The sequence below is a fragment of the Colobus angolensis genome, unplaced genomic scaffold, assembly GCF_000951035.1.
Source record: "Colobus angolensis palliatus isolate OR3802 unplaced genomic scaffold, Cang.pa_1.0 Scaffold68, whole genome shotgun sequence".
In the NCBI taxonomy this organism is placed as follows: domain Eukaryota; kingdom Metazoa; phylum Chordata; class Mammalia; order Primates; family Cercopithecidae; genus Colobus; species Colobus angolensis.
Window position 1 is genome coordinate 187210 of NW_012120487.1, and position 25740 is coordinate 212949.

The 25740-nt window shown below is 40.8% G+C and overlaps 1 protein-coding gene across 1 annotated transcript in view; it reads right to left on the bottom strand.

The window, feature by feature from the left end:
* The window catches only part of STIL (SCL/TAL1 interrupting locus), an 85343-nt gene extending 60058 nt beyond the window's left edge, over positions 1-25285 (bottom strand). The window contains exons 1-10 of the mRNA XM_011926366.1: positions 25164-25285; positions 21383-21469; positions 17560-17667; positions 14597-14709; positions 13924-14111; positions 12518-12560; positions 12313-12376; positions 8208-8291; positions 5568-5654; positions 1241-1391 (exon numbers count right to left, since the gene is read on the bottom strand). Of these exons, the coding sequence (XP_011781756.1) occupies positions 1241-1391; positions 5568-5654; positions 8208-8291; positions 12313-12376; positions 12518-12560; positions 13924-14111; positions 14597-14709; positions 17560-17667; positions 21383-21426 (882 nt within the window). The 5' untranslated portion in view covers positions 21427-21469; positions 25164-25285. The remainder of the gene's footprint in view (positions 1-1240; positions 1392-5567; positions 5655-8207; positions 8292-12312; positions 12377-12517; positions 12561-13923; positions 14112-14596; positions 14710-17559; positions 17668-21382; positions 21470-25163) is intronic.
* Positions 25286-25740: the final 455 nt, after the last annotated feature.

The window sequence follows — 25740 nt, forward strand, 5'->3', positions numbered from 1 at the left end:
TTTTCTAATAAAGAATGTACTTTTATTAGTCTGAGACCTAAAATAACCAATAATTTTATTGAAAAGTAGCCTTTGAATATTTTCGTATAATGACACATAGTTTCAAAGATCTACTTCCTTCTTTTTTTTTTGATACAGAGTTTCGCTCTTGTTGCCCAGGTTAAAGAGTGCAACAGCGGGATCTCAGTTCACTGCAACCTCCACCTCCCAGGTTCAAGTGATTCCCCTGCCTCAGTCTCCCAAGTAGCTAGGATTACAGGCACCTGGCACCATACCCGGCTAATTTTTGTATTTTTAGTAGAGATGGGGTTTCACCATGTTATCCAGGCTGGTCTCAAACTCCTGACCTCAGGTAATCCACCTGCCTTGGCCTCCCAAAGTGCTGGCATTGGAGGTGTGAGCCACCACACCTGGCCTAAAGATCTACTTTTTCTACGATCATCATCTAGTTGTGTTTCTAGGTATTTTATTAGATGATATAGTAACAACCTATTCTGATTCCTTTGATACATAATATAAATAATGGCTTTTAAGTATAAAAAAACATTTGTTATTCCCACACATTTTAAAAATAATAAAGTCATGGTAATATGCAGTGGCTCACACCTATAATCCCAGCACTTTGGGAGGCTGAGGCAGGTGGATCACCTAAGGTCAGGAGTTCGAGACCAGAATGGCCAACATGGTGAAACCCCGTCTCTAATGAAAAAAAAAAAAATTAGCCATGCGTGATGGTGGGCTCCTGTAATCCCAGCTATTCTGGAGGCTGAGGCAGGAAAATTACTTGACCCTGGGAGGCGGAGGTTGCAGTGAGCCGAGATCACACCACTGCACTCCAGCCTGGGCAACAGAGTGAAACTCCATCTCAAAAAAAAGAAAAAAAAAAATATAGTCAGGACAAAGAAAAGTACTGAGATCCCACAGAGTTAACCTTCACAAGTGTAAAATGATATAATATATGAACTGATAATATTCTTCAAAGATTTTAGAAAAACATGGGCAAGTTATTCTTTGGGGAACCTCTGGTTCTCTATTGTAATTTTGTTGAAGATATGATCTAAGATTTACTTAAAACATTTAACCATAAATGAATAAAGTTAATATTTAATAAGATTATTTGTAAGTAAACAAAGCAAAATAGTTTGGATTACTATTTTAAAGGCTAAAATCTGTTGGGTTTAAACTGCCAAAGAGCAAAACCTAAACAGTTACTAATGTGCTAGGTAATCAAATCACTTACTTTGAAAAGATGTAATGTTTCCTTACTGGTTAGCAACTGAAACCGAAAGTCAGGTATCTTGCCATCACAAGGGAAGCATTCATAAAACTCAGGCTCCTTATGTGTCACAGAATAGAGAACTATGATGAAATTTCCAGATTCTGAAAAAACCCTGCACCAAAAAAATGCCATTTAATTAAAATTTAATGAGGATAATATGATTACACTCAAATAACTTCATGTGAGTCTCCCAATCTAGTTAACAAAATGACTAAAGGGTCCAATTTTTGTTCAAAAACTGGGGCCCACCACTTAGGAAGGCAAAAGGTGGGAGAATCGCTTGAGGCCAGGAGTTTGAGACCAGCCTGGTCAACATAGCGAGACCCCTCCTCTCTACAAAAAAAAAAAATTCTTTTACTCGGGAGGCTGAGGCAGGAGAATGGCGTGAACCTGGGAGGCGGAGTTTAGAGGGAGCTAAGATGGCGCCATTGCACTCCAGCCTGGGCGACAGAGCGAGACTCCATCTCAAAAAAAAAAAAAAAAAGGCTGGGTGTGGTGGCTCATGCCTGTAATCCCAGCACTTTGGGAGGCTGAAGCAGGCGGATCACAAGGTCAAGAGATGGAGACCATCCTGCCATCCTGGCTAACATGGTGAAACCCCATCTCTACTAAAAATACAAAAATTAGCTGGGTGTGGTGGCACGTGCCTGTAGTCCCAGCTACTTGGGAGGCTAAGGCAGGAGAATCACTTGAACCTGGGAGGCGGAGGTTGCAGTGAGCCGAGATTGCGCCACTGCACTGCAGCCTGGCGACACAGCGAGACTCTGTCTCAATAAAAAATAAAAATAAAAAGAGAAAATAGGCCAGTAGCTATTTAAAACAGGTGGCTCACACCTATAATCCCAACACTTTGGGAGGCCAAGGTGGGTGGATCATCTGAGGTCAGGAGTTTGAGACCAGCCTGACCAACATGGCAAAACTCCATCTCTACTAAAAATACAAAAATTAGCCGGGCGTGATGGTGGTCGCCTGTAATCCTAGCTACTTGGGAGGCTGAGGCAGGGAGAACTGCTTGAACCCGGAAGGCAGAGGTTTCAGTGAGCCAAGATCATGCCATTGCACTCCAGCCTAGGTGACAGAGTGAAACTTTGACTAAAAAAAAAAAAAAGAAAGAATAAGAGAGCAATTCAAAATAAATTTTATTGAGGATTTACTGTCAATATGAACTTAAAGCATGATCAGTAATTGATAATAAAACTTAATTGTACTAAATCATAGCAAAGGACCTAAAACTAACATTTAATTTCTGCTATCTAAATATAACTAATTATCTTGAAAAGTTAAAATAAAATGTTAAAAGCAGAACTCCAAAAGCATCTGAAGAAAATACGAGTGATTTTTTTTACTTCAGTAAATATACCTGGAGTGGGTGAATCTTTTCTAAGCATGATAGAAAACAGATTAATAAATATGACTAAAAAACAGTAAGTCTGTTTGGGAAAAATACTGTTAAATGACAATCTGGGGGGGAACCATTGCTATATATTATAAATATATGTTTCTCTATGTATTTTATATTATATATAGAGAGAGAGCTTGCTAGCACAAGCAATATGAAAAGATGCACAATCTAAGAGAAAAATGGCCAAAGACATGACTAGGCAGTTCCTGGAAGATGAGGTTATAAATCACTGGAAAAGATTATTTTTCATCTATCAGGTTAGCAGAGGTCAAAAGTTTAACAACAGCCCTCTACTTACCTCTCTGAGCTCATCTCCAGCTACTTTCCCCTTCCTTCACTCCTCTCTAGCTACAGTGGCCTCTTTGCTGTTCCTTGAAGATGTTACGTGATCTTTCACCCAGAGCCCTTACACTTAACATATCCTTTGCCTGGACAGTGCCCCAGACAGCAACAAGGCTTACTCCCTCACCTCAAGTCGGCCTCCCTGACCACCCATTTAAATTGCAACTCTTGGCCGGGCGCGGTGGCTCATGCCTGTAATCCCAGCACTTTGAGAGGCCGAGGCAGACGGATCACCTGAGGTCAGGAGTTTGAGACCAGCCTGACCAATATGGAGAAACCCCCGTCTCTACTGAAAAAATACAAAATTAGAAGGGCGTGGTGGCACATGCCTGTAATCCCAGCTACTCGGGAGGCTGAGGCAGGAGAATTGCTTGAACCCGGGAGGTGGAGGTTTCTGTGAGCTGAGATTGAGCCATTGCACTCCAGCCTGGCCGACAGAGGGAGACTCCATCTCAAAAAAATAAATAAATAAATAAATAAATATACAAATTTAAAAAATTAAAAAATAAATAAATGGCAACTCTTTATCAGCCACTATCATTCAGACACACATCCTCCTCCTTCAGGCTTTATTTTTCTCCACAGTACTCATCGTCTTTTAACATACTATTTATTTTACTTATTCTGTTTATTGCCTGTCTCGCAGGACTGTTTTATTATTTATTTATTTATTTATTTATTTATTGGTCACCCAGGCTGGAGTGTAGTGGTGCGATCTCAGCTCACTGTAACCTCTGCCTCCTAGGTTCAAGTGATTCTCCTGCCTCAACCTCCCAAGTAGCTGGGATTACATGCATGCTCTACCACACCAGGCTAATTTTTGCATTTTTAGTAGAGACGGGTTTTCACCATGTTGGCCAAGCGGGTCTCTAATTCCTGTCCTCAAGTGATTCACTGCCTTGACCTCCCAAAATGCTGGGATTACAGGCGTGAGCCACCGTGCCCGGCCTATTTTATTTTTTTAAGATAGGGTCTGTATTGTTCAGGCTGGAGTACAGTGGCACAATCATGGCTCACTGCAGCCTGAACTCCTGGGCTCAAGCAATCTTCCCATATCAGCCTCCTGCTGGGACTACAGGCATGTGTCATTACACCCAGCTAACTATTCTTCTTTTTTTTTGGTAGAGACAAAGTCTTGCTATGGTACCCAGGCTGGTCTGGAACTCCTGGCCTCAAGCGATCCTCCTGTCTCAGCCTCCCAAAGTCCCAAAGTGCTGGGATTACAGACATTAGACACCATGCCTGGTCTGGGGACCTTTATTTTGTTTGCTCTCATCCCCAATATCGTAAACATAATAGATATAATAGGTGCTCAATAAATAAATAAATAAATATTTCTTTCACAGTGTTAGTGCAGGTAGAGAGAAAAAGGCACTCTCGTGTACTGCTGGAAAAATTATAAACTGGTACAGTCTTTTTGAAAGGCAATTTGGCAATATCTACCAAATTTTAAATTACATACTCTTTGGCCTAGAAAAAAACACTTTTAGAAATTTATCCTACAAATATACTAGCATATGCACACAAAGATGTATGCATAAAATGTTCAGTTGACCACTATCTGCAAGACAAAAGGGCCAGTTGTTTTTAAAATACAGTATGTACTATATACTCTTCAGTTGTAAAACATGTATATTAAATATATATATGCCAAGATGTAATGATCTCCAAGGTATAATTTATACAGAAAAAAGCAACATAAAGAAAAGAAAGGATGCTATGGTTTAATTTTCACAGGCCAGGAAGAGGTGATACTTGTCTATGTTGAATATTGAAATATTGACTACTTCAGGAGGAAGCACAAGATATCACTTAACAATGATTGTCTCTGAGAATGGGGTCTAGGGAAATGGGGAGGAAGAGAGATCTATTTTATTGTAGATATTTACGTACGTCAATTTATTACTATGTGCTTGTATTGCCTTTTCAATATAGTTTTTTAAAGTCCTTTACAGCCACCCAAGGTAGATAAAAAGAGACCTTCTCATTTAATAGATAAAGAAGGTGAGAGACAAATACTGACATTTGTCTCTCACCTTCTTTATCTATTAAAAGAGTTGAGGTTAAAAGTAAAGTTTCCCTAACTATTAATTCCAATGTTTAGGCTCAGTTCCACGAAGAAATTAAAAATCTTGTCTCAAGTATTTCTTTGTGTATTAGCAGTAACACTGTGTAACTTAATAAAACACCTGTAAGGTAACAAATTCAAACTCATTTGCAGTCATTTCACCGAAAGTTAACTTCCTTAATTACAAAATAGGATGCTACAGTGGACAATCTCTACGGTTTTTTCCCACCCCTAAAAGGTTTGTGTTCTGTGGTTAGGCAAGTGAATTCCTTGGTATTTCCAGGTATACTGCAACCTCATCTTTTTTTAATCTGGTTTTATTCTCATTTAATATAAGGTTTGTTTTTTCTTAATGTACATGTTTATTTATGAGTATTATAAAAGGTTGAGGCATTACATGAATTTTAAATGGGACCATAAACTATGAATGGGGGAAAGGATCAAAATAAAGTACTACAGAATAAAATACCACTTACCTTTCTCGAACAGAAGAATTGAATATGTATCGCAAACAGCAAGCCCATACCTGAGGACTATAGAGATGTATAATTCCAGACAGCCAACTAAAAGAAAAAACTAGAAATTAAAAACCATAGTCACATATATAGCATACTTTACATTCTTCCTAAGATAATAAGGCAGACGTATGGCTTTTATCTGCCATACATTAAAGAGCCTTACTAATAAGAAATCTAAAAACATGCCGATAATTAAGAGGAAGAATATATAGACATCTGTATCTATATAACTATATTGATATATATAGACAGACATATAGATATATATTGAGAGAGAGAGAAAGACAGAGAGCAAGCACGTGTATCTCTGTCCTCTTCTACCTGAGATGTGGGAAAGAAAATGGTTAAGAGATGAAAGCGGTATACTAGAATGAATTAGCTTGGACTGGAAAGAATGGGCTGAAGTAGTACAGATTAGTTTGTAGCCTAAAACTACTTCACGGCCGGATGCGGTGGCTCACGCCTGTAATCCTAGCATTTTGGGAGGCTGAGGCAGGGGGATCACCTGAGGTCAGGAGTTCAAGACTGGCCTGGCCAAGAAGGAGAAACCCCGTCTCTAATAAAAATACAAAATTAGCCAGGCGTGGTGGTGCATGCCTGTAATCCCAGCTACTCGGGAGGCTGAGGTAGGAGAATCACTTGAACCCAGGAGGTAGAGGTTGCGGTGAGCCGAGATCCTGCCATTGCACTCCAGTCTGGGCAACAAGAGTGAAACTGTCTCAAAAAAAAAAAAAAAAAAAAAAAACTACTTCACAGAGTTGCTGATGATTACATGCTGTAACATATACAGGTAATCAGAAACAGAGAAGGCTCTTAATATTTACTTAAGCATCAACAATCCATTGCCTATACTAGGACTGTAGCAAACTATAAGTAGATTTCATGGTCCAGAGAACATCTGTGCATTCTCATTCACTTTGCATGTGCCATTCTCTCACATGGGTTCCCTTCCCCATCAATCTTCCCTTCTACTATCCAAACAATTAAAAGTCTAGTTCAAGCTTGTCTTCTCTAGGAAAATGCTCCCTATCATATCTTTCTTACAAATACTAAGTGTTCACTTTCTATACTGGTCATTTTATAGTAAATCATATACTTTATTTTTCTGTGTATGAATATTTGAATGTTTTATCACCTCATTTTGATTTTAAATTATTTAAGAAGCTTTAAACCTCAATACATTATCAAGCATAACACTGTATATAGTAAGTACTCAATACTGAGTGAATATAAATTTCTACATATTCTGTCTAGATATCAACTCAGATGGCTTGAGCCCAGGAGTTCCAGACCAGCCTGGGCAACATGGCGAAAGTCCGCCTCTACAAAGTATACAAAACCTAGCCAGGCGTGGTAGCTGGTGCCTGTGGTCCTAGCTATTCAGGAGGCTGAGGTAGGAGGATCACCTGAACCCCAGATATTGAGGCTGCAGTGAGTCATGATTGTGCCACTGCACTCCAGCCTGTGTGACAAAGTGAGACCCTGTCTCAAAACATGTGTGTGTGTGTGTGTATATATATACACACACACGGGTCTATATATACACACACACACACATATATATATAAATTAAACACATAAATATCATTAAGTACTAAAGAGAAGACCGTTAACACTAAAGGGGTTTCTGCAAGATTGCCTGACAGTAGATTTTAAATGGTATTATTATGAGCCGTGAGTTCTTTAGGGTGACTTAAGGATGAGTGGTAGTGAGAGAATATTGAAGAAATAGGGCTCTAAGGCTTCACCTTCAACTAGGAGAATTCAACTTTTATTTTTCATATTTTTTGAGATGCAGTTTCACTCTTGTTGCCCAAGCTGGAGTGCAATGTCGTCAGCTCACTGCAATCTCCACCTCCCAGGTTCAAGTGATTCTCCTGCCTCAGCCTCCCAAGTAGCTGGGATTACAGGCACACACCACCATGCCCGGCTAATTTTTTGTATTTTTAGTAGAAACGGGGTTTCACCATGTTATCCAGGCTGGCCTTGAACTCCTGACCTCAGGTGATCTGCCCACCTTGGCCTCCAAAAGTGCTGGGATTATAGGCGTGAGCCACTGTGCCCAGCCATAGAATTAAACTTTTATCTGTTTTATATATTAGAGTTCCTCCTAGGATTGGGTAAAATCTGGCCAAGCATGATGGTTCACACCTGTAATCCAAGCACTTTGGGAGGCTGAGGCGGGTAAATCACTTGAGGCCAGGGGTTCGAGACCAGCCTGGCCAACATGGTAAAACCCCGTCTCTACTAAAAAAACAAAAATTAGCCAGGCACGGTGATGCATGCCTATAATCCCAGCTACTTGGGAGGGTGAGGCATGAGAATCACTTGAACCTGGGGGATGGAGACTGCAGTGTGCCAAGATCTCTCCGCTGCACTCCAGTCTGGGCACACAGTGAGACTCCATCTCAAAAAAAAAAAAAAAGATTGGGCAAAATCTTATTTTAGCTGATTCTACTAGTAAAATAAGAAAACCTGACAACCACTTATCTTTGTGGCTTTATAAAATGATCTAAATAGTTACAGTACAACTGAGTCACATGCTTATCATATACATTTGAACATTTGGCTGATAAGGTTTTCATAAATAATACTTACATTCCCACTAATGGCAGAGAATAAACCTTGGGATCAGATTCCAACAAAAGTAACAATTTGCGTGTTTCATCCATGGTAAGATATCTAAACAGAAGACATTCACGTGAAAATAACTGAAATTAGGTACTTTTTACCTAAAAGACATAATCTAGATGCTGAAGCATACTTTAGAAAGCGGAGATAATTCAAATGAACATTGTCTTGCACACACAAAAGAAACACAACAGAAACTTTGTACTGACTCAGTAAAAAGACTCTGATAAGAGGAAGAGATTAAAGAGATTTAATACCTTAAAACTTCCATCTATCAATTAAAAGACATTGAAGATTATACAACTTTTTAAAAAAGTTTTGCTCTATAACTTTACTTACAATTTACTTTAATCAAGAGTGTTAACATTAAGGCAGACAATTTCAGAACCAAATAGGTTTCCTTGGAAGAACTGAATTCCCTATTACTGGAAAATGTTCATGCATCCAAGTGATTTGACAAGACTGCAACAGATGTGACTTCTAAGTGAAGGAGGCTGAATTAGGAGAGGTATAATCAATCTTCCATGTGCCACATTCCTCCAATCACTGTCAAAGGACTTTGGAACCATCATGATAAAACCCAAAAGCTCACTCTTCCCTAAAAGGACATTATACTATATTTATATTTTATTTATTATTGACAGTAAGTTATAAGAATACAAAAAAACCAAAGTAGAATTGTTTATTTTATTGTTATATCTTTCTTTGCAAACAATGCCATTAGTGGGCCAGACATGGTGGCTCATGCCTGTAATCCCAGCACTTTGGGAGGCTGAGGCGGGCAGATCACTTGAGGTCAGGAGTTCGAGCCCAGCATGGCCAACATGGCAAAACCCCCATCTCTACTGAAAATACAAAAAAAAAAATTAGCTGGTCATTGTGGCACACGCCTGTAATCCCAGCTACTTGGGGAGGCTGAGGCAGGAGAATGAATCACTGGAACCCAGGAGTGGAGGTTGCAGTGAGCCGAGATTGCACCACTGCATTTCAGCCTGGGTGACACAGTGAGACTCCATCTCAAAAACAATGCCATTAGTGATATAAAGCCTTGGTATTACCACTGATGATATATTTTATTGCTCTAATAACACTAACACACAAAGACAATACATTTGTCAGGTCTTGTGACAAGAATATTAAGCCTGAGTTGGCCTAAGATTTACATATCAACAATGACACAGCTGCTTTGAAAGTTCTCCCTCTTGTCTTGCTCATCTGATAAATTTCTACTCCGTAAAAGAATTAGTTCAGGCTGGCCGGGCACGGTGGCTCACGCCTGTAATCCCAGCACTTTGGAAGGCTGAGGCGGGTGGATCACAAGGTCAGGAGTTCAAGACAAGTCTGGCCAAGACGGTGAAACCCCATCTCTACTAAAAATACAAAAATTAGTCGGGTGTGATGGCGGGCGCCTGTAATCCCAGCTACTTGGGAGGCTGAGGCAAGAGAATCGCTTGAACCCGGGAGGTGGAGGTTGCAGTGAGCCGAGATCACACCACTGCACTCCAGTCTGGCGACAGAGTGAGACTCCGTCTCAAAAAAAAAAAAAAAAACAAAATTAGTTCAGGCTTTCTATGATTTCCCCAGGAAATATGGACATCCCTCCCCCTACTTTCCCAGCACTGTATATAAACCTCCATTATAGCACATCATGTTTAGATGTCAACATATTCAATGGATAGTAAGTATAGTTTTTAATCTATTTATTTCCAATGTCTAACATAATACCTATTCCATAATAGGCCCCAGTAAATATTAGAATATATAAAGGGCAAATGTCAATTTTTTTTTTTAAATGATGGGGTCTCACTATATTGTCCTAGCTGGACAGCAGTGGCTATTCACAGGCACTATTGTAGCTTACTGCAGCCTTGAAATTCTAAGCTCAAGCCATCCTCCTGCTTCAGTCTCCCAAGCAGCTGGGATTATAGGTGTGTGCCAATGCACCTCGCATGGCAAATGTCACCATAGACGATTCTAGATAGGAAGGGGCAAGGGGAATAGGTGATTGACAGAATACTGAACATCCTGGTTACTACCAGCATGCCCAGCAGTCACAGATGGATAATTCCAAGAAAGGTAAATTCATGCTATTCAAGTAAATGGGCATGGGTACTAAGGAAAACAAATTAATTTTTTTGTTAATTTAAATAAAAAATCCCATGCTCCACTTGAGAAGTATTTTATTAATTCAAGAGAATTAAATGTTCCATTTAATTCAAACAAGCTTTGCTCACTTTTGACTACTCCATGATTTTGGAATATACCAACAATTTTTCCTTTGGGCCACCAGAAACCACAGCTCTGGTTAGAATCTGGTTCTGAAGAGGTATTTTTAGAGAATAAGACTTGGAATTGAGTGTACTTTGGCAAACATTTTTAGATTGAAAGGCCTAACAGGAACTAGGGTGGAGTCACTGGGAAAGGAAGCCAGAAGAGTAATATTTGGAGCAGTCTCTGGTCAAACTTTAAAGTAGAGAGTGCTTATATTGTCTAAACTAGTTTTGTAGATAATAGATAAAGAAAATAGATGAAGATTCAGGGAAGTAGCCCCGCTGAGGATTAGAAAGCATGCATTTTGGCTTATATTTCCTAAGCAATTAAGAGTGGAGATAGGAAGCTGGAGAGGATTCTACTCCAGCTCTGTAAGGAAACTCCACCCTCAAGTAGTTGGCAATTTGGTAAGCAAGAGTACTGTAACTTTTTATTTAATTATCTCCTTTCTCTATCTGCAATGCTCATTATTCACAGTTAAAACCGCATACTACAAATAAATTATCTAGCCTCCCTTGGGTTCATAATTAGTCAGGTTATAGTTAAGAAAAAAAATGGCCTAAAACCTAAATAAAATACGAACAATAATACAGAATATATAATATAGAACATAATTTCTCCTTACATTTTCAAATAATAAATTATCAACCAATTTTTTGTTTGTTTGTTCTTTTTTGTTTGAAATGGAGTCTCACTCTGCCGCCCACACTGGAGTGCAATGGTGTGATCTCAGCTCACTGCAACCTCCGCCTTCCAGGTTCAAGCGACTCTCCTGTCTCAGTCTCCTGAGTAGCTGGGATTACACAGGCATGCACCACCACACCCAGCTAATTTTTCTTTCTTTTTTTTTTTTTTGGTATTTTTAGTAGAGATGGAGTTTCACCATGTTGGTCAGGCTAGTCTCGAACTCCTGACCTTGTGATCTGCCTGCCTTGGCATCCAATTTTAATATATTTAACACCACCTTTTTTTTTTTTTTTTTAAGAACTGAGGTCTCTGGGACTGGGCATGGTGGCTCACCCCTGTAATCTCAGCCCTTTGGGAGGCTGAGGCAGGAGGATCACCTGAGGTCTGGAGTTCAAGTCCAGCCTGGCCAACGTGGTGAAACCTTATTTCTACTAAAAATACAAAATTTAGCCGGTGTAGTGGCGTGCACCTGTAATCACAGCTACTCGGGAGGCTGGAGGTGGAAGTGAGCCAAGATCCCACCACTGCACGCCAGTCTGGGTGACAGAACAAGACACCATCTCAAAAAAAGAACTGAGTTGTCCAGACATTATACTTTATGGCCACTCAGTTTTGTCTTTTTTTTTTTTTTTTGAAATGGAGTCTCTGCTGCCCAGACTGGAGTGCAGTGGTGCGATCTCAGCTCACTGCAATCTCCACCTCCCAGGTTCAAGTGATCCTCCCTCCTCAACCTCCCGAGTAGCTGGGACTACAGGCATGCACCACCACGCTCAGTTAATTTTTAGATTTTTAGTACAGACAGGGTTCCACCATGTTGGCCAGACTGATCTTGAACTCCTGACCTCAGGTGATCCGCCCACCTGGGCCTCCCCAAGTACAGGTGTGAGCTACCGCCCCGGGCCCTATCACCAATTTTTTGTAGGTGGTGGCACAACTTAAAAAAAACTTTATATTCAACAAAAATAAAGCACTTCTTTTTTTACTTTCCCTTGTCATTAACCAAGCCACCATATCTCTAGAATGTAAACTGACTGCACAATTCTTTCATATTACATGGACATTCTGAAAATATACTAATGCAACTAATGTTTAGATCAATGTATCTTTTACTTACCCATATTTATAAGTCCCTTGAACTTGAGAAATATTCAAATTACTGCTCAAGTTTCTTGCCAGAGCTGTTGGAATAATGGGGATGGGCTTCACAGGTGTGCATTTAAAGTTATTTGCAAGAGTTACTGCTGCCCAATGCAAGTCAAATTCCACACTGTCCAAAGTCTCCCGGGAAGTGATATGAGCTCTTAGGGAAAGCAGCTTACCACAGTCCAAGGAATCTTTGCTACATATATGGCACTGTAGAGCCTGAGAAATCAATATTGAATAATTATTTTACAACTTCAAAACGTGCAAAGTTTATTTTATACTGATACATATACATATATAATATCTTGCACTAATAAAATTAAATGAGTTCTGACTTACATTTCAGTTCTCATTTCTTCCATGTGACCAAAAGATTATGTGAATAATTATATCAAAGCAAGTAAGATTCACTGTCCCAAGCTCCACTACACATTTCCAATGCAAATATCCTAGCAGCACTTCAGTAATATTGGGAAGTCACCCCCAGTAAATACTTACTACATGGAAAAAAATGGACATAAAATAAGTCTTTTTTTTTTTTTTTTGAGGAGTCTGGGTTTTTTGCCTAGGCTGGAGTGCAGTGGTGCAATCTCAGCTCACCACAAACTCCACCTCCCAGTTCAAGCGATTCTCCTGCCTCAGCCTCCCAAGTAGCTGGGATCACAGGTATGTGCCACCACACCCAGCTAATTTTTTGTATTTTTAGTAGAGACGGGGTTTTACCATGTCGGCCAGGTTGGTCTTGAACTCCTCTTGATCAGCCCGCCTCAGCCTCCCAAAGTGCTGGGATTACAGGCGTGAGCCACCGTGCCCGGCCTCATAAAATAATTCTGATTGAGTCTCAGAGAATCTAAAGTCCATTCCTCTTTGATTCCTTTCTTGCTACCACAAACTGTCAAGTTAGTTCTCCCTCTGTATTTGCCCATGCCCACTGTGTCCTTCCTAGTTTCACTGCTATCATTGTACTATAGGTTAATACATCCCTCTGTAACACACACCAGCCCAACTACTACAATGGCTACTCTCTATAACTTCAGTCAGCCTACCCTATCAGATTAACTTATTTCTGATTTGACAGTGTTTCCTTTTCTCAAGAACCTTCAATTACTACATGGCCCATATGACAAAGTTCAAATTCCTAAGGCTGGCAGACAAGGCTCTTTTATCTTGAGAAAGGATCTTGCTCCCACCAAGGCTGGAGTGCCAGGCTCAAGCAATCCACCTGCCTCAGCCTCCCAAAGTGTTGGGATTACAGACACAAGCCACTATGCCCAGGCAAGCCTCTCTATAATCTGACCAAATTAATACTCCAGTCTGACTGCCCACAAATTCAGCAAAAATGTATACCCTGAACACTACCCTAAGTACATCTTGAACTTTCTTATCTTGGTTACACTGCTTCTTCTGAAAGGCTTACCTAGAATTTTTGCCCTCAGAAACACATTTAGTTGGATTTTAGGTTCACAATAATTCAATCAAATTATTGTGAATAATTCTCAAATATGGTTTTACTAAACATAGCATACTAAACATAGTTTGATTCTTGTGTTGAATTAACTATCAAGTTGTCAATGAATCGCACCTTTAAAGCTGAACTGAAGTCATCTACACTGTGAACTATCATTTCTCTTGAACAAAGTTCTTGAACATGAACTTTGCATGGAATCAAAAAGTCTCCAGGAAGAGAAGCAGTAGGGGTTATTTCTAGACATTCAGGTACTTCTCGACCAGGATCAAAGCGATCTACTGTCAATGTCACACCTTCTTCATCTGTAGAACAAAAATAACAACTATTATATAGCATACTGATTAAAAACGTAAAATCAACCCAGCAAGACTACATTAGAGCAAAGCACTTTGTTCATACCAATAGTACACTAAACTCTTAAATACTAAACTAAAATCTTACAGTAAACTAAACTCTTACAAGAGTATACTAAACTCTTACTTGCTTATATATATTCATCCATCTGACCAGATAGTGAAGTCTGTAATTGATGGTTTTACTCATCTTCATATCCTTGGTACACAGCAAAGAAAATTAGCACAAAGCAAATACAATAGTTGACCGAATCAATAAATTCTATTGCAGTCATACAAGTAATTTTTAAAAAGGTTTTCTTGTACTGATGGGGTCTCACTATGTTATGCAAGCTGGTCTTAAACTCCCAGGTTTAAGCAATCCTCCCACTCTAGCCTCCCAACATGCGGGGATTACAGACGTGAGCACTGGTCAATTTTTAAAAGCGTATTACCTTCGTCTACTGTCAGAGAACCAAGTAAAAAGCATGATGAATTTTTTTTATTCTGCTTAGCATGACGATAAGCAAGTCGGATGGTCTTTTTAGTCACTACAAGCTTTGGATTTCTGAAAAACAACAAGTCTTTTATGAATATGGTAGACCTCATATCTTAAAAAAACCTCCTGCCACAAAATGCTGTCTAAATTATAACACACATCTTAAAAAATGTACAGAAAGATCATTGTCAGGAAATCCCAGGGTCAAAGGCAGGGGATAGGGAGGGTCACCTGGAAACTAGAATGGCAATAAACAGACACTGAAACTACAGTTGTTCTCCAGGCATTTTGTTAACTTGATGAACCTCAGGAGGTAGGTCTCCTGTTTTTGTAAGTTGAAACAATCACATCTATTTCTTTACATACTGTATATGGGCTTCAGATATAATTAGCATTACAGTGGTGCCCCCTTATCTCTGGGAGACATGTTCCAGACCCCCAGTGGATGTCTGAAACCGCAGATAGTAACAAATCCTATATATACTATGTTTTTTCCTATACATACATATCTATGATAAAGTTTAAATTATAAATTAGGCACAGTAAGTGATTAACAACAATAATAATATAATAGAATAATTTTAACAGTATACTGTAATAAAAGTTGTGTGAATATAGTCTGTCTCTCAAAATACCTTATTGTACTATACTGCGGGTAACTGAAACCACGGAAAGTGAAACCATGTATAAAGGAGGGAAACTACTGTATTGAATACAAAATATAGTATGATTTAAATGTTTTAAAAAATGTAAAAGGAAAACCAAAATATGAGCCAGGAATAAGATACTATGAAAACAGACCAGGCAAATTTGAATAAAAAAGCCATATGGAACTTAAAGAAATAAAAAATATAATTTGCAAAAATTCAATGAGTTATATAATTAACTGGGGATAGGTACACAAATGTGTATTTTTATTCTATTAACTATGCATATATACTATAAGTATCCTTTCATATATATGGTACACTGCCACATTTAAAAAACCTAAATGAGGGCTGGGCGCGGTGGCACACACCTGTAACCCCAGCACTTTGGGAGGCCGAGGCAGGTATCACCTGAGGTCAGGAGTTCGTGACCAGCCTGACTAACATGGTGAAATCCCATCTCTACTAAATACAAAAAAATTAGCCAGGTATGGTGGCATATGCCTGTAATTCAAGCTACTCGGGAGGCTGAGACAGGAGAATTGCTTGTACCTGGGAGGCGGAGGTTGCAGTGAGCCAACATCATGCCATTGCACTCCAGCCTGGACAACAAGAGCAAAACTCCATCTCAAAAACAAAAACAAAAACAAACAAAAAAACCCAACCAAACTTAAATGAACAGGTTAGACTGCAGCTAAGCACAGCTAAAGAGAAAATAAGTAGACTTGAAAAACAAAGGAAACTACTCAAAATGTACAGAAAGATAACAATAAAAAAAATAAAAACAGGACTAACCATCATTTAGTTGAACTTCCATAAGACTCTCCTGGGCCGGGCGCGGTGGCTCAAGCCTGTAATCCCAGCACTTTGGGAGGCCGAGACGGGCGGATCACGAGGTCAGGAGATCGAGACCATCCTGGCTAACACGGTGAAACCCCGTCTCTACTAAAAACTACAAAAAACTAGCCAGGCGAGGTAGCGGCGCCTGTAGTCCCAGCTACTGGGGAGGCTGAGGCAGGAGAATGGCGCGAACCCGGGAGGCGGAGCTTGCAGTGAGCTGAGATCCGGCCACAGCACTCCAACCTGGGTGACAGAGCGAGACTCCGTCTCAAAAAAAAAAAAAAAAAGACTCTCCCTATTTTTGTCAATGGTACCACCCTTCTCTGCCAACTAGTGTTGAACCTGAATACTTTCTGACTTGTATCTTTCCTTCGTTCCTCTCGTCAATCATCAAATACCACAAACTATTTCTTCAAAACACCTTGTTTCATTCTTTCCTCTTGATCTGAATACTGCTACATTGTTCTAAGTCCTTATAATATATAATAGATGCCATTTATGAAATACTTTCTATTCCAGGCACTGTGACAATTGCTTTACAGAGTCTTATTTAACCCCTAGAAGAGAACTGTGAAACTGGTATTATTATAGTCATTTTATAAAAAAGGAACCTGATCCTTGGCTACCTCAGTAAGAGGTCACATAAATAAGCAGTAGAATCAGGATTTGATTCCCTAGGCAGTCTTCCTCTAGTTATTGCACTTTTTTTTTCTTATTTTGTTTTTTTTACTTTTTATTTTAAGTTTTTATTGAGACAAAGTCTCATTTTGTTGCCCAGGCTGCTTTCAAACTCCTGACTTCAAGCAATCCTCCTGCCTCAACCTCCCGAAGTGCTGGGGCTACAGGTGTGAGCCACCGCGCCCAGCCCAGTTACAGAACCTTAAACCATGACAGTATACACCTGTGTGATTACAGAAAAGCATCTTGAAGCTAGGTTGACTCAAGGCTCTCCCCACCACAATCTATCTTTCTTAGAATACTACTTTTAACAAGTAACTCTTAGGTACAAAACCTCAATAGATCTATTTTCTATTACTTTACACCTGAACTTCTTTCTTGTCTTTCTGTCAAGGTCCTGGAGGTAACCACAAGATTTTATACTCCTTCTAATCTGATCCACTCAAAAATCGGTTCAAGCTTCTCAATGTTCTACAAGGACACCATGCTGATATGATAAAAGACACTTTCAGTTTTTATTATATTTCACCTCTTTTGAATTCCTACAATATGCAGAATTTGCAGAAAACTGGGAAATTAAGATTATCTCTCAAAAGGACAAGGAACAGATGTTAAGAAGCAGCAGAAGGAAGATTTTGCCTGAAGGGAGTAAAGAAAAATTAATAATTGGTCATAGTAATCACCTTTGCCTGACACATCTTTGTATTACTCTTGTTTATACTGGTTTGATGTGAAAAAAAGAAACATGTTATACCTGTAGTAACTGAGATGTAAGTAGATGAAATCTCCAGTTGGCGTTGGGTTCCAAAGTGCACATTTTGATGGAGGAAAGTGGAAAGGTACCATCCTGCTTGAAGGAAACCTTTCAAAAAAACAATTTAAAATTAAAGCACAAGGAATAGCAAACTTGGTAGACATTTGGTAGGAAACAATTAACTATCTTTAAGGAGATGGTATTTTCAGATTACTTTTGTAATCTGCAAAGAGTTTATATATATATATATATATATTTTTTTTTTGAGACGCAGTCTCACTCCATCACCCAGGCTGGAGTACAGTGAGTGGCATGATCTCAGCTCACTGCAACCTCTGCCTCCCAGGTTCAAGCAATTCCCCTGCCTTAGCTTCCTGAGTACCTGGGATTACAGGTATGCGCCACCACACCCAGCTAATTTTTGTATTTTTAGTAGAGACGGGGTTTCACCGTGTTAGCCAGGATGGTCTCGATCTCCTGACCTCGTGATCCGCCCGTCTCAGCCTCCCAAAGTGCTGGGATTACAGGCTTGAGCCACCGCGCCCGGCCTCTTTTTTCTTTTTTTGAAACAGATTCTCGCTCTGTCACCCAGGCTGGAGTGTTGTGGCGCAATCTCGGCTTACTACAATCTCCACCTCCAAGGTTGAAGCGATTCTCTAGCCTCAGCCTCCCAAGTAGCTGGGACTACAAGCGCATATCATCATGCCTGGCTAATTTTTTGTATTTTTAGTAGAGACAGGGTTTCACCGTGTTAGTCAGGATGGTCTCGATCTCCTGACCTCGTGATCTGCCCACTTCACCCTCCCAAAGTGCTGGGATTACAGGGGTGAGCCACCATGCCCAGCCTTTTTTTTTTCAGACAGAATCTCACCCTGTTGCCCAGGCTGGAGTGCAATGGCGTGATCTCAGCTTACTGCAACCTCCGCCTCTGGGTTCAAGTGATCCTCCCACCTCAGCCTCCCGAGTAACTAGGATTACAGGGGTGCGCTACCACATGCAGGTAAGTTTTTGTATCTTTAGTAGAGACGGGGTTTCACCATGTTGGCCAAGCTGGTCTCAAACTCCTGACCTCATGATCCACCGCTTCAGCCTCCCAAAGTGCTGGGATTACAGGCGTAAGCCACCGCGCCTGGCCCAAAATATATTTTTTAAAAAAGAAAACTCACTTGTAACTCTACTACCAGGAGAACAGACACTCAAAATTTGGCTTATTTGTCCTTTTTATCTATGCATATGTAAATTTATATATACACAAGCTTTTAAAAAAGAACAAGACAATCCTATAAAGTCCCTTTTAAGTAACAGAAAAATGAGTATAAATCATAAATTTACATTTAAATTTAAACTAAAATCTTTTCTTTTCTTTTTTTTTTTTTTTAAGAGCAGGGCCTTGCTCTGCTGGAGTGCAGGGACACAATCATAGCTCACTGCAGCCTTAAACTCCTGGGCTCAAGGGAGCCTTTCGAGCAGCTAGGACCACAAATGTGCACCACCACGTGAGGTTTACTTCTGTATTTTCTGTAGACACAGGGTCCCACTATGTTCCCCAGACTGGTCTTGAACGCATGGTTTCAAGCAACCTTCCCACCTTGGCCTCCCAAAACACTGGGATTATAGGCATGAGCCATGGCTCCTGGATTAAAATCTGTCTTTCTGAACTAATTTCAGATAATTGCTAGACAATACCCAATAGTTATGAAAAGCAAAAAACCTTAATAGATTCTTAATTATTTTCCAGTGTTTCCAAATTTGGTATTTTGGAATAACAAAATACTGCACAAGTTTAATTATTGAAGCATCAAAAGGACATAATTATAAATAATTCCTCAACAAAGATGTCAGGGGCAGTGTAAAGCAAGGTTTCAATATTAAATCATATAGGGCACCATAAAAAACTTTTTATTTTACATGAGTGAATAATACAGGAAAACCACAATAAGAAAAAGACCACTAATGGGGCCGGGCCCGGTTGCTCACACCTATAATGTCAGCACTTTGGGAGGCCAAGGCGGTTGGATCACTTGAGGCCAGGAGTTCGAGACCAGCCTGCCCAACAGGGGGAAACCAGTATGGGAGACAAAGTGAGACTCTGTCTCCAAAAAATAAAAAATTAAAAATTAAAAAATAATAACTAAGTGTACAGTTGGATTGTGTGTAACACAAAAGATAAATGCTTAAGGGGATGGATACCCTATTTTCCATATGTGATTTTTACACATTGCATGCCTTATAAAAATATGTCATATATCCCATAAATACATATACCACATACCCACAAAAATTTAAATTTTTAAAATTAGAAACAAAATATACTGAACTTGTTACACAACTACCCTTCTAAGAAGAGAATTTGAGAAAATTTTTCTGTCTACACGGGGTTTCCCATGTTGCCCAGGCTGATTTTGAACTCCTGAGCTCAAGCGATCTGCCCACCTCAGCCTCCCAAAGTGCTGGGATTACAGGCATGAACCACCTGGCCCACTGACAAATTTCTTTTTTTTTTTCTTTTTTTTTGAGACGGAGTCTCGCTCTGTCGCCCAGGCTGGAGTGCAGTGGCGCCATCTCGGCTCACTGCAAGCTCCACCTCCCGGGTTCACACCATTCTCCTGCCTCAGCCTCCCCAGTAGCTGGGACTACAGGTGCCCGCCACCACGCCTGGCTAATTTTTTGTATTTTTTTTAGTAGAGACGGGGTTTCACTGTGTTAGCTAGGATGGTCTCAATCTCCTGACCTCGTGATCCGCCCATCTCGGCCTCCCAAAGTACTGGGATTACAGGCTTGAGCCACCGCGCCGACCAATTTTCAAATAAGAGATGGCAGGGGGGTAGAACACAAGGGCCAAAATTAAAGCAAAAGGAATATGATAGCCTCCTTGGGTCATGTTTCCCATTATGTTCATCAAGAACATCTGGCACAAAGAAAGACATTACAGAGAATAAAGGGGACCCATGAATGTAATTCTAGTTTGGAAGGAAAAAAAATGCACATGTCAGCATTAGTTGTTGTTCCCTAGGGGAAAAAAGAGCAATAAATGATCCAAAGAGCCAAACAATACAAGCTGATTTGCCCAGTCCCCATAGTAACTAGGGACAGAGAAAATTGGGAGACAGGTGGCAAGCTCCTACTTCACATGACAAAGGCTTAGGAACGTCTGAGGAAACTTGGTATACCTAATGTGAAATTATTCCCATCAAGGAATTACTATTTGTAAGAGGGAAAGAACCCAACCCCTTTCGCACTTGTCTAGAAAGTAAACAAACACCAAGGTAATTTTTAGCCTCTTAAGTTCAGGTACTATTTCCTGTCAATAAAGATCTGTGTTATGAAAATAACTGAAGAAGGGGACAGAACTAGTATTTACTGAGTGCCTATTACGTACTAGACCCTTTAGTTTAGTAATCTTATTTAACTCGTCACAATAATCTTCTGTGAGACAGAGATTACCATCCTCATTTTACAGATGAGGAACTGAGACAAAGTGAGACTCTGTCTCCAAAAAATAAAAAATAAAAAATAAAAAAATAATAATTAAGTGTACAGTTGGATTGTCTGTAACACAAAAGATAAATGCTTAAGGGGATGGATACCCTATTTTCCATATATGATTATTACACATTGCATGCCTTATAAAAATATGTCATATATCCCAATATACTCAAGTTAATTAACTTGATCAAGGTAACCCACCTAACAAGTGGTAGAGCTGGGATACGAACCCAAAATTTCCTGATTCTAAAGATTATGCTATTTTTTCTCTTCCAATCTACCTTCCCAAGTTATGTGAACAGCTGTAAGGCAAATATTTGTAAAAATACTTCTATACCTGGTATTCATCTGGGGCTGTGCAAGAGGATATATAGGCTCCATGATGTCTGGTGAATGATTTCTTTAATTTCAAATCCTCAGTATCCTAAAGAATTAAAGAGAATATTACTAATGAATGATAAAAACAAAGAAGAAAAATATGATTTAACCACATATTAAAATTACAGGCAAAATTAGATTACTTCTTATATGAAGTGTGACTATAGATTAATAAGATTAAATGCTTGTAGATTCTGCCAATCATTTGCATATGTTACAGTCATCCTGCCAATAAATTCCTGTTAATATTTATTCTAGGCAGCAAAATCTACCAATATATCTATCCCTTAAGGAAAGCTTCGATTCTGCCCCAAAACCTTGGTATCAACTCAGTGAGCTTGGTAGGGCAGGTAGTATTAAATGTATGAGATTTTGATCAAAAGCCTTACAATCCTCATAAAACCATGAAGCAGCAGAAAAGAATGATTTGGGTTAGATATTTATTGGGCCTACAATGAAGTCATTAAAGAATCTTCAGTGGAAAAAAAAAGTACTGCATTCCCACAAACTGACTTGCGTCACTAAAAAATCAGTGTACTTTTTTTCTTTGAGACGCAGTCTCGTTCTGTCATTAGGCTGGAATGCAGCAGCGCAATCTCAGCTCACTGCAACCTCCGCCTCCTGAGTTCAAGTGATTCTCCTGCCTCAGCCTTCTGAGTAGCTGGGACTACAGGTGTGCGCCACCACGCCCAACTAATTTTTTATTTTTAGTAGAGATGGGGTTTCACCATGTTGGCCGGGATGGTCCTGATTTCTTGACCTCATGATCCGCCCACCTCGGCCTCCCAAAGTGCTGGGATTATAGGCGTGAGCCACTGCACCCAGCCCAGTATTCTTTTTTTAACTCCAGATGCTCTCTCTGGGTACTCTCCTCCACTCCTATTGCTTCTACACTCACCTATCTATAGCAAACCTTTAGCTCCACCTCTCTTCTGAGTTTCAAATCCATTTTATTTTTTTGTTTTTTCTTTTGAGACAGGGTCTCACTCTGTAGCCCAGGCTGAAGTAGTACAGTGGTGCAATCTCAGCTCACTGCAACCTCCACCACCTGAGCTCAAGTGATCCTCCCACCTCAGCCCCACGAATAGCTGGGACCACAGGCATTCACCACTGCACCTGGCTAATTTTTTTGTATTTTTTGTAGAGACGGGGTTTTGTCACATTGCCCAGGCTGGTCTCGAACTCTTGGACTAAAGCAATCCATCTGCCTTAGCCTCGAAAAGTGCTGGGATTATAGGCATGAGCCGCCATGCCTGGATGTTTCAAATCCATATTTCTAACTGCCCACTGGATAGTTCCATCTAAGTATTATTGAAGCAAAATACAGACCTCATAGTCCTTTCTTTAGAGTTTAGTATGTCCTATATTCTTTCAAATCTTAAGAGTTCTTTAGGTCCTGCACATTCTGTATTAATTCTAGGAAAAAGAAACTGTCTAAGGCCAGGTGTGGTGGCTCATTCCTGTAATCCCAGCACTCTGGGAGGCCGAGGCAGGTGGATCACCTGAGATCAGGAGTTCGAAACTAGCCTGGCCAACATGGTGAAACCCCTTCTCTACTAAAAACACAAAAATTAGCCGGGCATGGTAGTGCACACCTGTAATCCCAGCTAGCCAGGAGGCTGGGGCAGGAGAATCGTCTGAACCTGGGAGGCAGAGGTTGCAGTGAGCCGCGATTGTCCCACTGCACTCCAGCCTCGGCAAGAGAGTGAGCCTCTGTCTCACTCTGTGTGAAGCAAGATAAAGGAGAAAAGGATAATTAATCCAGGTCCAAAGATTATTTAGAAGATACTTTTTAGATAAAGTCAGAGGCTGAAAATCCTATTGAAAGTGCTCTTGTACCTTGTTCAAGGCAGAGAAAAATGTGTTCTTAATAAAGTTGACTAGGCCGGGCACGGTGGCTCATGCCTGTAATCCCAACACTTTGGGAGGCCGAAGCAGGTAGATCATGAGGTCAGGAGATTGAGACTATCCTGGCTAACATAGTGAAACCCTGTCTCTACTAAAAATACAAAAAATTAGCGAGGCGTGGTGGCGGGCACCTGTAGTCCCAGCTACTCGGGAGGCTGAGGCAGAAGAATGGCGTGAACCCAGGAGGCGGAGCTTGCAGTGAGTGGAGATTGCACCACTGCACTCCAGCCTGGGCGACAGAGTGAGACTCCGTCTCAAAAAAAAAAGTTGACTAAAAAGTCCTTCTTAGAAATATCTGGACTTAAAAGGTTTAATGTAGCTTCCATGGAATGCAGGCTTTAAATACTAAAACTCTTCCTTAGTACTTGGTTGTCATGGATAACAGTATTCACGTGGATAACTGTAACTCTACGAAGTATAAAAAGTGCCAATTTTTTCTTCATTAAACAGAATTATCTTAAAATGTGCTATTTGTGTCTTCTTCCTTTATTCATTGGGGTGAAAAGATGGATGTTGATTTCTCATTTTAAAACAATATACATAAGGTAGTTTCATTGTCAGTGTTGTACAAGCAATTAAAGCTAATGAAACTAAAACCACACAATATCTATACCTAGCAAAACATATTCTCAGGTAAAGGCATCATCGTATACAATAGAAACCTTCAAATCATCCTCACCCCTTCTTCCATACAAATAATCTTTCCATACCCACCAACTCAGTTGCTAACTTCATCAACTCTCATGGTACTTACGGAAAAGTCCCCACAGTGCTGCTAGAAGGGTGTTTCCATATAAATCTGATCAAATTATTCTCCTGCTTTAAAAGTCAATGGCTCATGTCAGGCGCGGTGGCGCATGCCTGTAATCTCAACATTTTGGGAGGCCGAGGTGGGTGGATCACCTGAAGTCAGGAGTTCGAGACCAGCCTGGCCAATATGGTGAATCTCTATCTCTAGTAAAAATACAAAAAACTGCTGAGCGTGGTGGCGTGTGCCCGTAATCCCAGCTACTAGGGAGGCTGAGGCAGGAGAATCGCTTGAACCCGGGGGATGGAGGTTACTGTGAGCCAAGATCACTCCACTTCATTCCAGCCTGGGCCAAAGAGTGAAACTGCGTCTCAAAAATAAAAATAAAAATAAATGTTTTTAAAAAGCTGTTGGTTCTTCTTTATACACAGAATAAAGGATCTTCACAATCCAGCCCCACTCTATTATTCCAATCTTAGCCCCCATCCACTCATCCTACATTCCAGTCAAACTGAACTATTTGCAGTGCCCCGGTTTCAGTATCTGCACAGGCTGCCCCCCTTAACTTGGAATGCCCTGGTAAACTCCCGCCATCCCTCACAATCCAACTCGAATGTCACTTCCTCTGTGAAACCTTCTCCCAGACACCCTGGTGATGGTACTATACTGTCTCTGTACTCACACGCATCGCATTCTCGCACTTTGCGGCTTACACTTCACTTTCAGTAGTCCACGAACTTCAAACATGAACTGATCCCTTTACTACGTAGCAGAGTGTAAGCCAGAAATTGTGAGGAATGCAAGAGGGAGCATTCAAGGTTTCAGGCCTCAAGAAATTTCCACCGTAAAAACAACTTTAAATGGCACGTTATCGACTGCAAACCTCTTTCACATATCTTAGCTCAGATGATACCCAAGGATTTCATGGAATGCTTAATTTCTCCCACTAGCTCCCCTTCTCGTCATCGGCTTCAGGCTCCTGGAGGGCGGAACCCACTACAGGGCTTTGAATGTTCCCACCAACCTTCCCCGGGCCCCGCTGCCGCCCCTCAAGGGGGAACCAGGAGCACAAAGCTCCACTTACCGCAACTTCCGCGGAGCTGAGGTCTGTTTGCAAGGTAGAAGCAGGAGCCGGCTCCAGGGAGCGCCACCGCCTCACCACCACCAACTCCGGCCCCGCCTCTGGGACGTTGGGGTCGCGGGAACCGAGGCGGCAAACACAGGCTCGCGAAACCGAAGGCCGCGCCACGCCTGCTGACTGGTCAGAAACCCCGCCAGTCAGGGAGCGCGGGTGGTGCTAGAGCGCCGCGCACGGTCGCCGTTACGTACTGGCGTACCAACCAATCAACGCCCCGCGCTGGTTCTGCGCTCGACCAATCCCAAGTCTTCTTGGAGAACTGCGGGCGCCACCGGCGCTCCGGGATCAGGGTTCCGAGGATTTAAACCTTTCATTTCGTCAACGGTTAAGTTCCGGGGCGGGGTAGGCTTTCCGCTAGCGCAGTGGAAAGCCCAGGTAGGTAGACGGAGGAGCGAGTGGCAGATCAAGCCGGAAGTGCTCTATAAGACGGTCATCGGTCGGCTACTGGAAGCGGACACCTGAAGAACAGTTTCCAAACTATTTACCCGAAAGCACAAAAGACAAATTTAGAGTTCTTCCAGTT